Source organism: Canis lupus, chromosome 23 (genome assembly GCF_048164855.1).
Source record: "Canis lupus baileyi chromosome 23, mCanLup2.hap1, whole genome shotgun sequence".
Taxonomy (NCBI): Eukaryota; Metazoa; Chordata; class Mammalia; order Carnivora; family Canidae; genus Canis; species Canis lupus.
The window spans coordinates 22,407,211-22,421,805 of record NC_132860.1 but is presented as its reverse complement, the minus strand read 5'-3'; the positions used below and the strand labels follow the sequence as shown (position 1 = coordinate 22,421,805).

Genomic DNA, 14,595 nt, shown 5'->3' with positions numbered 1-14,595 from the left:
GAGCACAAGCAGTGGGAGGTACAGAGGTAAAGGGAAAAGCACTGAGCAGGGAGCCTGATGTGGGGCTCGAACCCAGGGCTCTGCAATCATGACCCGAGCTGAAGGCAGACTTTTAACTGACTGAGCCACCTAGGCATCCCTGATAGTCATATTTCTAATAATGATCCATAAGATTTATCAAAAGTACTTTCTAAGATGTGAGAGGAAAAGAAAAAAAAATGAAGAGACCCTCAGTTATTGGTGGAACAATGTCAGAAGATCTAAAGTATGTAGTTGAGATCCCAAAATGACATGAGAGACTGGAGATAGGAAATAAGTTTAGAAGTAATAATTACTGGCATTTTCCAAATTAGGTGAAAGTCATAAATTCACAGATTTAAAAAGCTCAGTGAAGTTTATAAAGAGGATGCAAATAAAGCTACATCTGGATACATCACAATCACACTAAAGAGGTAAAGGGTCACCTGGGTGGCTCATTGGTTGAGTGTCTGCCTTCGGCTCAGGGCATGATCCTGGGGTTCTGGAATCCAGTCCCGCATTGGGAGCCTGCTTGTCCCTCTGCCTATGTCTCTGCCTCTCTGAGTCTCTCATTAAGAGAGAAGAAAAGAAAGAAAGGAAAATGAAAAAAAAAAAAAAGAAAGAAAGAAAAAGAAAAAGAGGTAAAGTAAAAAATCTTAAAGGCAGGCAAAGGAAGCAGAGAAATGAAATATAAAAGCCTAAGGTAGCTGCAGGCCTCGGCCTGGAATGCCGGCGCCCTCGCCACCCGTCCCCGGAGAGCCACTCGTACTCGCAGGACTCCTGGCCTCTCCCGTATCCACGTCTTGGAGTTGGGGAAAGCCGGCCCTGTGCGTGGAAATCAGCGCAGCACTGCAGGAAATCCCCGAGTTACAACAATTGGATGCCTGCGGTGACTGGAGGAAGGCTGCCTAGAACTTGCAGCCCCTGCACTCCTCAGAAATACCCGTTCCCACTGTGAATCACTGCACAGCTGAGAGGGGCTGGAGCATTAAATAGCCCGTTTCAAGGTCTCAGGAACACAAGGAAGCTCTTCATCCTGCTTGGATTCTGCCTTTAACCCTTGGGAGTGTCCTCTAACACGTCCGCACCACCATCCAGACCCAAGAAACCAAGGCCAGAACCCAGGTCAAGATGGGGTTTATTTTCTCAAAATCTATGAATGAAAACATGAAAAACCAACAGGAGTTTATGCTTATGAATGCTCGACTCCAGGTGGTGATGCTGTATAGGCAATGGCCTCTCTGGAGATTGGCTGTGATTTTGTCTTTTTCTCCGTGGGATTCTATATTGCTTCTAATAGACCACCTGGAAGAGGTCAGGGAATCCCTGAAGGAGTGTCCTCTCATCACTATGAGTATTTACAATTTAAGCAAGTGAAAGCTGTACTAACATCTTGAAATAAGAAGTAACAGAACTACTGTTCTGAGGCAAGCAAGAGAGTACAGTGTCTGCTTTGTAGAGAGTCCTGTGGCAACAAGGAACCCCAAATGTAAAGCAGGTAGTGAAGAGGAGAGGAAAGCCGCCAACTCCTTCTGTATGTAGAAGGATGAGCAAGTGGGAGTTGGCTCTAGAACCAGAAATGACCAGGAAATGCCTTGACTAAGGCAGCATGTCAACCTGAGCTCATCAACAGTGGGAGGATCTTGGATTTACCAGGGCTTCAACTTAACCCACTGAAACTCATTTCTGCTCGGTCCCCATCCCTGCTACTTCTCTTAGCCTCCCTCTGTCCCTCCCTCATAATCATTCTTCTGAAGTTTTATTGTGGTAAGACACAAATAAAAATTCATCATTTTAAAATGTATAATTCAGTGACATTTACAATGTGTGCAACCATCGCTACTATTTAATTTTTTCATCAAAAGGAAACCCTATGCCCATGACACAGTCACTCCCATCACCCCCAATCCCTGGAAACCACTAACCTGCTTTCTGGACTTGCCTGTTCTGGACATTTCATATAAATGGAATCATACAATAAAAAAAAAATGTCTAAGGTAATCAAGACTCACACCTCTTCCACTAACTGTTAAGTGTGTTGAGAGTATATGAATGCTTATATACTCTTAGGCAATAGTTCAACATCATTATTCATGATTCTAAAATTTACGACTTATTAAAATCCAGAGGATAAGTATACCTAATTCTTTTTATGAGGAACAGAACTATAAATAGAAATCATTAGTACATATTATTTATAAGTTTTTATATTCCCTTTGTTTTGTTTTGTCTTAAGGATTTTATTTAGTCATGGGAGACACACAGAGAAAGGCAGAGACATAGGCAGAGGGAGAAGCAGGCTCCCTGTGGCGAGCCCAATATGAGACTTGATCCTAGGTCCCTGGGATCACCACCTGAGCCAAAGGAAGATGCTCAACCACTGAGCCACCTAGCTGTCCCTATGTTCCCTCTGAAAATGAGTTAAATATTCATTAAATAGGCCTCTAGCAAGGCTAGATTAGGTGGAAAAAGCTTTCCTATCAGAGAATCTTGAGAAAAGCAAGCGAGAAGAGGGTCAGAGGAAGGGAGGGAGATAGTAAATGGTTTTAGAGACCCAATCCTTTTGGGAATAAAGCGAGGCTGGTGGAGACTGGCTCTGTCCCTGGAGCCCCAGTGTAAGTAAATGTTCCCTCCAGGGTTCCACAAAAGAGTATAAACAGCTCAACTCCTGACCTACAAGCTGAATTTTATTAAGGATCTCATGTCATCTGCTCCTGAATGTTCAGTGTAAGGCTGGTGAGTGAATTAGATATCTAGGAGTGGTGAAGTTTCCAGGTTGAGGTAAGGACTGGACTGGTGTTCTGTCCCTGACAGGCCAGAGGTGACAGGACCCTTAGGGGCTATTGATACATGTGGACAAGGAGTGGTAAAGACCAGTGGCACAAATCTGTTTGGTTCTAGCAGATGTGGAAAGTGAGGTCTGGGAGGGGAGCTGAGGATGCATGGGCCAGATGGAAGTTCCTGAGGGGTAACAAATCAGGAAAAGCAATCCTATCAAATGGTAGATGCCCTAAATAATTAGACTGGAGATGAGAAAAACAGAAAATGCAGTTACTTAGACTATGGAAATGCATTTACATACCCCTCCTGAAAGATCAGGAAAGGAGCTCTGATAAAGGCAGCAAACTAGTCAACTCCCCCAAGCCAGATATTGGAGGGGACTTTGGGGAAGGACCCAGGGCATCTCTGCAGGTGTGAGAACTCGAAGCCAATTTTCCTCCACAGAAAGAAAAATCAAGGCACCAAAAGAGGGAGCTGGAGTGGAAGAAATAATGTTATCTAGTATAAGATTTATCTTGGCCCCTGAGCTAGATATTTTAAGATGCCTCTTCATTTAATATCTTCAGAAACCCTGGGAAGAGGATATTTTATTATTGGCTTCATTTCTTCTTCATTCTGGTGAAAATGGAACTAGACATAGCTGTCTTCTCAGGGGGTACCCTGTGAGCCCATTACACCTGGAAAATTTTACTGAACCCATCTGCTTCCATACCGACCACTTTCTCAGTCCATAAGCCCAGTTAGGACAGATGCCTGAAAAATAGCCTGTGCTCCAAATAAGCTTGCTGAATAATTAAGCTAATGAATGAAGGAAAGTTAGTGAATGCTAGGAAGCAAATGGTAAAATTACGTGTTAACTTCTATCAGGAGAGTCTTCCAAATATCAAGTGCTCCACACCCGCCCCCAGAGATAATGTTTTTCTTTTTCAACTTTCAGTCATTTATTTTTTAAAATTCTTTTTAAAAAAATTTTAAGTCATTTTTTAGGCGTGAAATGGAGGCCATATCTACTTCCTAGAGTGGATGTCTGCTCCCTACAGGGAGAGTATACAAAACGCCACATGTAATGTGCATACTGCAATCCCTGACCTAAAACGATGATTAGGAAATACTAGTTTAATTCTTCTGTGACCATATTACATTCAGATCTATCCTATTTCTAGGACACAACTTACCTCTTGGTATCCAATTTCTCGGCAATTACTATTCCAATAAATCTTCAAGGCATATAATGGCTGCCACACGGGTGAGGTCTAAGTATGAAGTTGTGATCAAGGCCCTTCACTGACTGTGCACCCCTTCTGGCCTCTTAAGCACTCCCTATGCACCTGTCACCCAAGGTTAGAAATGTTTCATAAACATACTGTGCATGTCTATGCAGTATATTCACCTTTTCTTATGCTGATTCTCTTCTGATAAATTAGTCAATTTCAAGTATCTTTTGCATTCTTCCTAGTAATGATAATGAGTTTTTCTACTTATGTATAATCCTCTATTTGAAAGTGAGATACATAGAATAATATCTCTGATTTTGGTTTGTTAGAGGTGAGTATAGTTGGTTGTCACTCATTGAGGCACACACCATATCCTTCATCTTTGCATATTTTCTTTTTTTTGCATATTTTCTATTTGCATGTTTAAGAAGATGAAGAGTATGAGATATGCCAAAAGTTCTAATATTCACAAAGGATATTAGAATAATTCCCCTTAAGAATATATTAAAAATAATATGCATTTTCCAGGTGCCTGAGTGGCTCAGTTGGTTGAGTATCTGCCTTAGGCTCAGTTCATGATCTCAGGGTCCTGGAATTGAGCTGCATGTCAGCTTTCTGCTCAGCAGGATTTGCTTTTCCTTCTCCATTTGCTTTCCTCTGCTCATGGTCTTTCTCTCTCTCTCTCAAGTAAATAAAATCTTTTTTTAAAAAAGTATGCATTTTCATATCTTTATAAACAGAAAGTGAGATCCCAGATCATCTGCTCCAGCATGACTGCCTTAAACCACACTGCTGTTAGTCACACAGTCTTCCAGTTGTTGGGTATCCCTGGGCTAGAAGACCAGCACATGTGGATTTCCATCCCCTTCTTCATTTCCTACGTCATTGCCCTGCTTGGGAACAGCTTGCTCATCTGCATTATCCTCACAAAGCGCAGCCTCCATGAACCCATGTACCTCTTCCTCTGCATGCTGGCCGGAGCAGACGTTGTCCTCTCCACGTGCACAGTACCCCAGGCCTTGGCCATCTTCTGGTTCCGTGCTGGGGAGATCTCCTTGGATCGCTGCATCACTCAGTTCTTCATCATACATTGCACTTTCATGTCTGAGTCAGGGATATTGCTGGTGATGGCCTTTGACCGCTACATTGCCATATGCTACCCACTGAGATACACCACTATTCTTACACAAGCACTGATTGGGAAAATCGGTGTGACTGTCTTTCTGAGAAGTTTTTGTACACTTTTCCCCATAATATTTCTTTTGAAAAGATTGACTTTCTGCCAAAATAATACCATTCCACACACCTTTTGTGAACACATTGGCTTGGCCAAATATGCTTGTAATGACATTCAAGTGAACATCTGGTATGGATTTTCCATCCTAATGTTAACAGTGGTTTTAGATGTTGTGCTAATTTTTGTTTCCTATGTGCTGATTCTCCATGCTGTCTTCCACATCCCTTCTCAAGATGCTCGCCACAAAGCCCTCAACACCTGTGGTTCCCACATCTGTGTCATCATCCTTTTTTATGGGCCTGGAATCTTCACAATCCTTACTCAACGGTTTGGACGCCACATTCCACCTCATACCCACATCTTGTTGGCTAATGTTTGCATGCTTGCCCCACCTATGCTCAATCCCATCATTTATGGGATCAAGACCAAGCAAATCCGGGTGCAGGTGGTTCATGTGTTGTTCACAAAGCAGAAATCACTTTGGTTTAAAACTTGAGTTTTTGGAATCTCTACCCATCTGTGAAGTGGCCTCTGGAGTGGTCAGTTGGAGAGATAGCTCAGTGAGTTCTGTCCCAGGAGCAAGTTCACCAGGGAGGTTTCAGGATTACTCCTTTATTGTCAAAACAACCTGAGCATAGCGCCTTGTTGAACTGAGCAAGCCTGCTCCCACAAAGACCCTGGGAAAGGATGCACTGATTTTCAGAGATCATAGATCTTTAATGACTCTAACATGATCTTTAGAAATAGATGAAGTGAGAGCAGTCCTCTGGCCTGGGATTTTTGTTCCACCATTCCTCAGTGAGTTTCTCAAGCTCTGAGATGTCTTGTGTTGTCTCCTTAATGCCTTTCATTCTGGCTAACAACGTTCTTAGAATCAGTGATTCCTATGTTTTATAGTTATTAGTCCTATTACATTATAATTTTTTAAAATATTTTATTTATTTATTCATGAGAGACACAGAGAGAGAGAGAGGCAGAGACATAGGCAGAGGGAAAATCAGGCTCTATGCAGGGAGGCCAATGTGGCACTCGATCCTTGGACTCTGGAATCATGCCCTGAGCAGAAGGCAGGTGTTCAACCACTGAGCCACCCAGGTATCCCTACATTATAATTTATATCTTGTCAACATGCATGTCTGTAATAAGAGAATGTAAATGAACCATGTATTTTTTACTTAGCAGAACAGCCCCTGAGGAGACTGAGGGGATTGAAATTGGTCCCTCCTGTGTTGGGGGGATGGTGAGGAAGGTGCTCTTCCAATCTCAATGTCAGACCATGTTCTTCAGTGATCTCCTCCTCAGTGGGGCATTCAAGGCCTTTAATGACCTGACTCTTGACCTCCTTCACTGCAACACTGCCCATGTCACCTCTAAGCGACCTGAGGATCAGACTCACCAGGATATTTAATGCCTCACCTTTTCCAGATCATGCCACGCTCTCCGTGTCCTTGTTCTGCCTCGGGATACATCCCCCATGGACTTGTGAAAAACTCCTATTCCTCTTTCCATATTCACTTCTCATCTTATCTGCTCTGCCACTTTCTCCAACCACAGCTCTTTCCCAATGTGCTGTTTAGTTGATGCTTCCTCTCTGAGGAAGATAGCATTAGTCCATGTTTCTTTTTAAATATGTATTTTATTAAAAAGCTATGTTTCCTGTAGAAAATATTAGAAATTATGAAAAAAGACAAACATGAAATGGAACTCATAAGCTCATAAACTTACAGCTCCCAAGCAATTTTATTGTTAAAGTTTTGTCTCCTGTAGTTATACATCTATATCTATATACTTATATATCTACACCTGCATCTGTATCTATATCTGTGTCTGTATTTTTTCTCCATCTCTATCTATAGTTTGATCTACTCCTTTATCTACCTGGAAAATATTATCATATGATACACATACATTTTTGATGGTACTATGTATATGGTCTGTAACTACTTTTCCTTTCCGGCAGTACTTGTTGACATTGTTTCTAATACATATACATTTATATAATCAATTACTGTGCCTACATAGTATTTTACTGCAGCGTTTTACTATATTAAACAAAACAGTATTTTTTAAGCCTTTTTGCATGGCATTATGACTGTATATCTACAAATTTAAGACTCAATTCTATTTGCCTCTTAAGTACACAGTCCAGATATGGTTAGATAAATTATTTGTAAATATTGCCTTTTAATATAAGATGCAAATACTCAACATAAGATAAATGGAAAAGAAAAAAGTATAAAGAAAATCCCTAGTTAGGAGAAAACCACTGGTAACATTTTAGTATTTTGCCTTATATTCATTGTTCTTTGCATATATTTTTTCATACATTTTAAATATTACTGGATATTTGGAGTTTTCTGTTTTTAACTATATACACAAGGATTCTCTGCATAAATCTTACTCTGGTGTTTCAGTTTTTATTTTGAGGATGGAAACCTACAAATACTATTGCAGATTTTATATATGTTTTTTGATGAGTCCTATAAAAAATGTACTCAGAAAGGATGCATAATGTATCTCTCTAACAATGGAGTTGAATATTTTTCTTTAATTTTTTTGCCATTTAAAAGGACAAAAATATTATACTGCAGTTTTTACTTATATTTTTGTTTTGAGGTTAAATATATATTAGATAACTAATATATCATCTTATGAGTAATAATAACTACCATTTACATGTTAAAATTTTTATGTACGTTACCTCATACCCCTTTCACTTGCACTTCGTAAAATAGTTCTTACAGATGAGGAAATGGAAACTCTACCAAGGAAAATGTCAGAGGCAAAAACAAATCTGTTTCTTTTTTATTTGTTAGGTTTGTTATCTTGACTACTAAATCCCCCAGATGATTTTAACTGTCTTTCCTTTTGCCAATTTAACTCTTAAAAACTTTATGTTGTCCTTAGCACTTTTCATGATTTAAAAAAAAAGTATCACAATGATATATTTTCAATCTCATATTTAAGTATTTATTCAGTATATTTGTCTTTTATTTTTCCCATTTTATAATCTGATTTAGATATTTAATGTGTTTATATTAATAGCTATGTGTATGTCGCTTATGTCTTTTACCCTTGCTTAATCAGAAAATTCACCTTAAGCTAGGATTTGAGTATTTTTCACATAATTTCTCTATTTTTACTTTCTCATCTCTAAATTAGGATTATTATATAAACATTACATAATTCTTATAAGGATTAAATAGCTTATTATATGTAATGTGCTTAGAATGGCACTAAGGATATAGTGTTATATATATTTGCTATTATAATTATTACTTTTTATTTTAATTTTTCTTAAGATATCTTTTCTCACATTTAACACTTGTGAGACATCTTTTAATTTTGAAATAACTAAACACTCACAGGAAGGTTCAAAATAAGTACATACTGGAAGGTCATGTTTATCTTTCCACTAGTTTTCCCCTGTGGTAACATCCTGTGTAACTAAAATACAATTATCAAAATTGTAAGGTTGACATTGGTACAAAACCATAGAACTTACTAGGTTCCACCCATTTTACATGCACTACTTGTATGTGTCCTTGTGTGTGTGTGTGTGTGATTCTTTGTGTTTGTGTATAATTCTAAGTAATTGACTTCATAGATTCACAGAACCTCCACCACAATTAAGATGCAGAATTGTTCAATCACTACATATGGTATCATTGTATAGCTTTACTCACACCCTTCTCTCTCCATATCTAGCCCCTGGCAACCATTAATTGGTTCTCTATCTATAATTTTGTTACTTCATGAATGTTATGTAAATAGAATCACACAGCATATAACCTTTAGAGACTTTTTATTATTATTATTTTTGAAGTTCAATTTGTCAACATATAGTATAACACCCGGGGCTCATCCCCTCCAAGTGCCCTCCTCAGTGCCCATCACCCAGGTACCCCAACCCCCTGCCCAGCTCCCCTTCCTCAACTTGTTCATTTCCCATAGTTAGGAGTCTCTCATGGTTTGTCTCCCTCTCTAATTTTTCCCACTCATTTCCCCTCCTTTCCCTTATAATCCCTTTCACTATTTCTTATATTCCCTGTATGAGTGAAACCATATGATATCTGTAAATGACATATCACATAAAGGGCTAGTATCCAAGATCTATAAAGAACTTATTAAATTCAACACCCAAGAAACAAAAAATCCAATCATGAAATGGACAGAAAACATGAACAGAAATTTCACCAAAATAGAGACTGTGTTTGTTTCGCTCAACATAATTCACTTTGGATTCATCCAAATAGTTGTGTATATCAGTAATTTTATCGTTGTGTGGAATTCCATAGTATTCTACAATGGGATGTACAAAGGATGTACCATAGTGTTTTTAAACTTTCATATGTTAAATGGCATTTGGCTTGACATTGTTAATAAATTAGGTTTTAATCCTAAAAGTAATGGACACTCAATGAAATGTTTTACTTTCAATAATGGCATGATCATATTTTCATTGTAAAAGATAATTTTCGTTATTCTGGGAAGAATGTATGTTGGGTAGAATGTGTTAACCAGGAGAATAATTAGGAAGCCATAGGGCAGAAAAGGAGTGATGCTGGTATAGAAAATGATGTTGGAATTTGAGAGAGAAAAAATAGATGGAGTTTTAGATATATATAATGGAGGGAATCTAGCTTCTGATGGCATCTGGAGGGTGTGTGGCCCTGTGTATTTGCATGGGTTTGTGTAAGGGGCAAGTGGAGAGAGAGCAGGGCACAGGTTCTACTGCCTGAGGTGTCTTCCCTCTCCAGCCTGCCCACAGAGCCCATATTCATTTTTAATCTTATGTCTTCTTGAATCTCTGAATTGACCCCATATCTTGGCTTCCAGTAAGGTCGTTCCTGGCTATGTAGTTTGTGTGAGGTCTAACTGTCATATGGATCTGAATAAAGGCACATTTCAGAGTGAAACATAGCTTATACCTGGTGACCTACTTACCTAAATCTATAACTACTGTCCATTGATTTTATCCTGGTCTCCATTCTTTATGATTTGAATGAATCAGTTTTAGAATGTAGTTTAGTTTACTTGAAACATTGTTACCTTAGTTTTATTTCAAGAAATAGAATAAGTTGATTTTAAAATCACAGATAATTTTAAAATTTCATCTGATTGTAAAAGAATTCTTCATTGTAAAAAAAATCTTTATTCTAAAACTAAAACTTTATTCTTAACCTTATTCTTTGCTGCCTTTTTTAAGCAAACTGAACATAATAGTTAAATGATTTGATATTATTTTTTCTAGATGAGAATTTTAAAAAAGTATTGACTTGTTTTGTGTTCTCTGAGCTTCTTAGATCTCTATTTGATGTTTATTGTTATTTTTTGGAACATTTTTGGCCATTTTTGCTTCAAATATTTCTTGTGATCCTGCTCCACTCTCTCTCTTTCTTCTGCTAGTATTCCAATCATACATATATTACATAAAAAGAAATTGTCACACAATTCTTAAATACTTTTTTTTCCATATTCATTCCTTTTTGTCTTGGATTTCATTTTGTTATGGGGAAGTCGTTGGACATATTTTATGATGGTTCTTTTACCCTCCCTCTGCCAGAGAAAAGATAGGATTTTTTTTTCCCCTTGGCTCTTCACTAGCAGATCTGATTTGGTTTTCTTGGAAATAAATTCTAGGGCTGTGTGGTGGTCCCCTAGGGCAGTTTATGTCAGGAATTTCTCACTCTCAAACTATCCATACCCGGCCTCCAGCAATTCAGTAGAATTACCATTTTAATGCACCTATTAGTTTATGATTCTTTTAACTTCTTCAGGTAAGCAGATGGAGGCTGTTATTCTCTGCGCTTACCTGTCATCTGTCTCTAGATACCAGGGTAGTGGTTTATCCTGTGGCCTCAAGTGTCTGTTGTTGCATCCAAGATAAGTCATAGATGTTCAGTTTGTTCAGCTTTTTCTTTCATTATTTTTTTGAGTATAATTGATACACAACATTACATTAATTTCGGGTGTACAACACAGTGGTTGCAAAAGTGTATACATTCTGCTGCACTCACCACAAGGGTAGCCACCACAAATGTCACTGTGCAACTATTACAATATCGTTGACTGTATATTCTTATGCTGTGCCTTTTATTCCCATGATTTATTCATTCCATAACTGGAGGGCTGTATCTCCCACTCCCATTCACCCATTTTGCCAACCTCCCATCCCCCCACCTTACTATCTGGTAACCATCAGTTGTTCTCTATAAAAGTCTGATTCTGTTTTTTGTTTGTTTACTTGTTTTGTTTTAGATTCCACATGTGAATGACATCATGGTATTTGTTTTCCCTAATCTGACTTATCTTACTTAGCATAATACCCTCTAAGTCCATCCATTTTGTCACATGGCATTTTCTTATGAGGTCCTCATCTGTTTACCTATTGATGAATACTTAGGTTTGCTTTGATATCTTGGCTATTGTATAATGCTGCAGTAAACATAAGGGTGCATATATCCTTTTGAATTAGTATTTTCATTTTCTTTGGGTAAATACCCAGTAGTGGAATTATTAGGTCTTATGGTAATTTTATTTTTAATTTTTTAAGGAACTTCCATACTGTTTTCCACAATGGCTGCAACAGTTTGCATTCTCACCAACTGTGCATGAGGGTTCCTTTTTCTTCACATCCTCTCCAACATTCGTTTCTTTTCTTCTTGATTCTAATCATTCAGTTCAGCTTTTTTCTTACTGTGAAATTGGAAGTATTGACTTTCAAGTTCTTTTTACATGTTGGAACTAGAACTGCAAGTCTCTGATATTCTTTTCTAATACTCAGTAATTCTTTGGCTAGAAACTTTTCTTTGTCCAGCTAAGTGTCCGTTTTTCAGTTTGCTTGTTCACATTATGACTGAAAGTGACAGAGGAAGGCTCCAGAGTTCTGGGCTGGGCCCCCTCAACAGTGGTATATGTGGGTCAGAGTTGCTTTTCTCCATTCCTTTCCCACCAGGAATGAGGTAAGGCCTTTCTGCACCTCCAGCGAGAGGTCCAATGGTGTCTTACTTGGTAAGATCCCCAGGTTTTTCGGCATTTCCACTGCCCACCATCTCTTCCGAAATTCTGCACTGAGACAAGTGTGGAGGCCAGGAAAAATTAAGGCATCCCACCTCAAGTTTAGCATTAGCACAAGTACAGCCATCTTAGGCCCCTGTGAATAAGAGCTGAACTTTACGGGAAAAACTGCAGGGAATCCCATATCAGAAAGACAACAGAGCCCATGCCCGTTGTAGAAAGTCCCATATTAGAATGAGAACAGAGCTCAATGCCCTGAAGCCCCATATCAGAATGTAAACAGAACTTGAGAAATTCCTCCACCCCTTCTGAAAATCCCCTAGACCAGCCTATAAAAAACCCAGCTGTAACCCACTTCGGGTCCAAGTCCCTGCTCCGCTGTGTGGGGTACACTTGGACCCAAGCTTGAGCTCGTAAATAAACCCTCGTGTTTGCATTGGTGTCGGCTCCTCGGTGGTTTCTCAGATTCGTAATCTTGGGCACAACAACAAGTAGAATTAATGAGCTGCTTGGCCAAGTAGTTTCTGCTCTTGTCCCTTCTTTGCCAGGAATTTTTCAAGTCTCCCAGCTCCTGGTGACTTTGAGGGAGGGGATGTAAAGTCAGACACATCCAGTCTCTCTGTGTGTACACACACACCTTTAACTACAGCACTCATCCATGGAAACCAACAGAAATCAGCTTCTATCTGTTTAGTCCCCTGCTTACCAGTCAGTTTATTACTACTCTGTGGCTCTGGCTTTTGAATTATTGAGTGTAGTTGAGCATAATACTCAGTTAGCAAGTATTATCGAGTATCCCTGAGATAACTCTTGGGATATTCAGATCTTTCATTCTCTGAAATTCCCAATTCCTCAGCTCAAGATGAGACAGTTATAGAAAAAAAAAAAAAAAAAAAAAGACTTGAAATAGCAACCCAAACAAAACCATCTGCTAGCTAAGGAAGACACTTTTCAACAGAGCCCTTGGCACTGAAAAATGGCACCCTCTGCTGACAAGACCATAAAGCCTGCAATCAGCTTCCAATTTTTCCACTTTCAGGAAAAGAACAGAGAAAGGATCTGAATTCAAAATAAAAAATCCAGTGGGCACAAAGTGTGGATTCTCACCACCCAGGAATCAGTTCTAGGACTTTCTCCTTCCCATCATCTCCAAAAGTGTATGTGACATAATGCCATCTTATATTTCTGGGGCCTTAGGACTACACTGGGTCATAATTAGAGAGAAAGAGTTCACCATGAAAGTTTGGGGATTGGTTGGGAGGGTGGTTCAGGAGCATAAGGAGCCTTCAATCTGCAGGACTGTGCATGGACAATGAATGAGCAGCAGTAACTACAGCCATCGCCAAATGGCAATCAGAAGTTTCTCAACCCTGGGAACCTGAGATCCTCAATGGAATAGACACAGGATCTGCACTCCTTTGTGTGTGATTCTAATGATCTTCCCTTTTGTCTGAGGATGATGCTGGGCAATCTCTCAATCCCGACTTCACCCTAGATCTGTTTTGTTTTGATGATCTCAGGACCCTCAACCTTTTCCTTCTGCAGTGCCCCTCCCAGGCTGTGCACCTTCCCAGGGCAGGTCTCATCTGGTCACCCTAGGGTGGGAAGAGAGGAATTGTTTTTTTGCTCAGTGTTCCTATGCCACTGAGACCCTATGGGGAAGCTACTAAAGTACTCCTAAGTGCTTTAAGTTATTCTTGAGAATATTGGAGACTTAAAAACAAAGGTCATTATTGTCTTCAAGTTATTTGGTTGGGGGAGGGGGGACACCTCATAATCCAAAAGTAAGTGTTAATTATCTTTCTTCCAGACATGCTATTATGCCAAGTAGTCATCTTTAACACACTCATACAATTTTAGAATATTTATATTTAATGTGGGACATTCTTATTGTGTCGTAGGAAAGCTAAAGCAAACAGATCATGCTTTGTGGTGGTGCAGGTGGTGTCTGTGGCCCTACATGTTTTCAGGTGTGTGTGCACCTACATTGTGCAGGTGGTGTCTGTGGCCCTACATGTTTTCAGAGGCCTCAGATTTTCCTCTTCATTTAGGGAACATGCCACTCAGTACTGATGAGTACAAAAGATTTGAACTGTCTCCTCCCCTGGCTGATGGGCCGGAGCTGTATCCATGGAGTGTGGAGTCTGAGAGTCTGTGAGTCTGCACTGTGCTGTGTTAGTCCACCCTACAGCAGTGTCCTTCCTCCTGCTCCTTCCCTTCTGAGTCATTTACTCTCAAAGGATCACTGGCAGGTATCACAAGTGGAGGTAGGCTACAGCAGCACATGGTCTTCTATAAAGCTGGGCCAAGGATTTCGGTTTTAGA

At 39.4% G+C, this 14,595-nt stretch overlaps 1 protein-coding gene across 1 annotated transcript; it reads left to right on the top strand.

Moving 5' to 3' along the window:
- The first annotated feature begins 744 nt into the window (after positions 1-744).
- LOC140615261 (olfactory receptor 52B4-like) lies at positions 745-5,746 on the top strand. The gene is made up of 3 exons (XM_072795179.1): positions 745-907; positions 3,963-4,045; positions 4,754-5,746. Exons 1-3 carry the CDS (start codon positions 745-747, stop codon positions 5,744-5,746), a joined length of 1,239 nt encoding a protein of 412 aa, XP_072651280.1.
- Positions 5,747-14,595: the final 8,849 nt, after the last annotated feature.

Bases quoted from the DNA above. Each gene is read 5' to 3' on its own strand.
- LOC140615261 (XM_072795179.1), top strand. From the start codon at position 745: ATGCCGGCGCCCTCGCCACCCGTCCCCGGAGAGCCACTCGTACTCGCA. The intron at 908-3,962 runs GTGACTGGAGGA...TCCTATTTCTAG, and splicing joins ACAACAATTGGATGCCTGCG to GACACAACTTACCTCTTGGT. The intron at 4,046-4,753 runs GTGAGGTCTAAG...CTTTATAAACAG, and splicing joins ATATAATGGCTGCCACACGG to AAAGTGAGATCCCAGATCAT.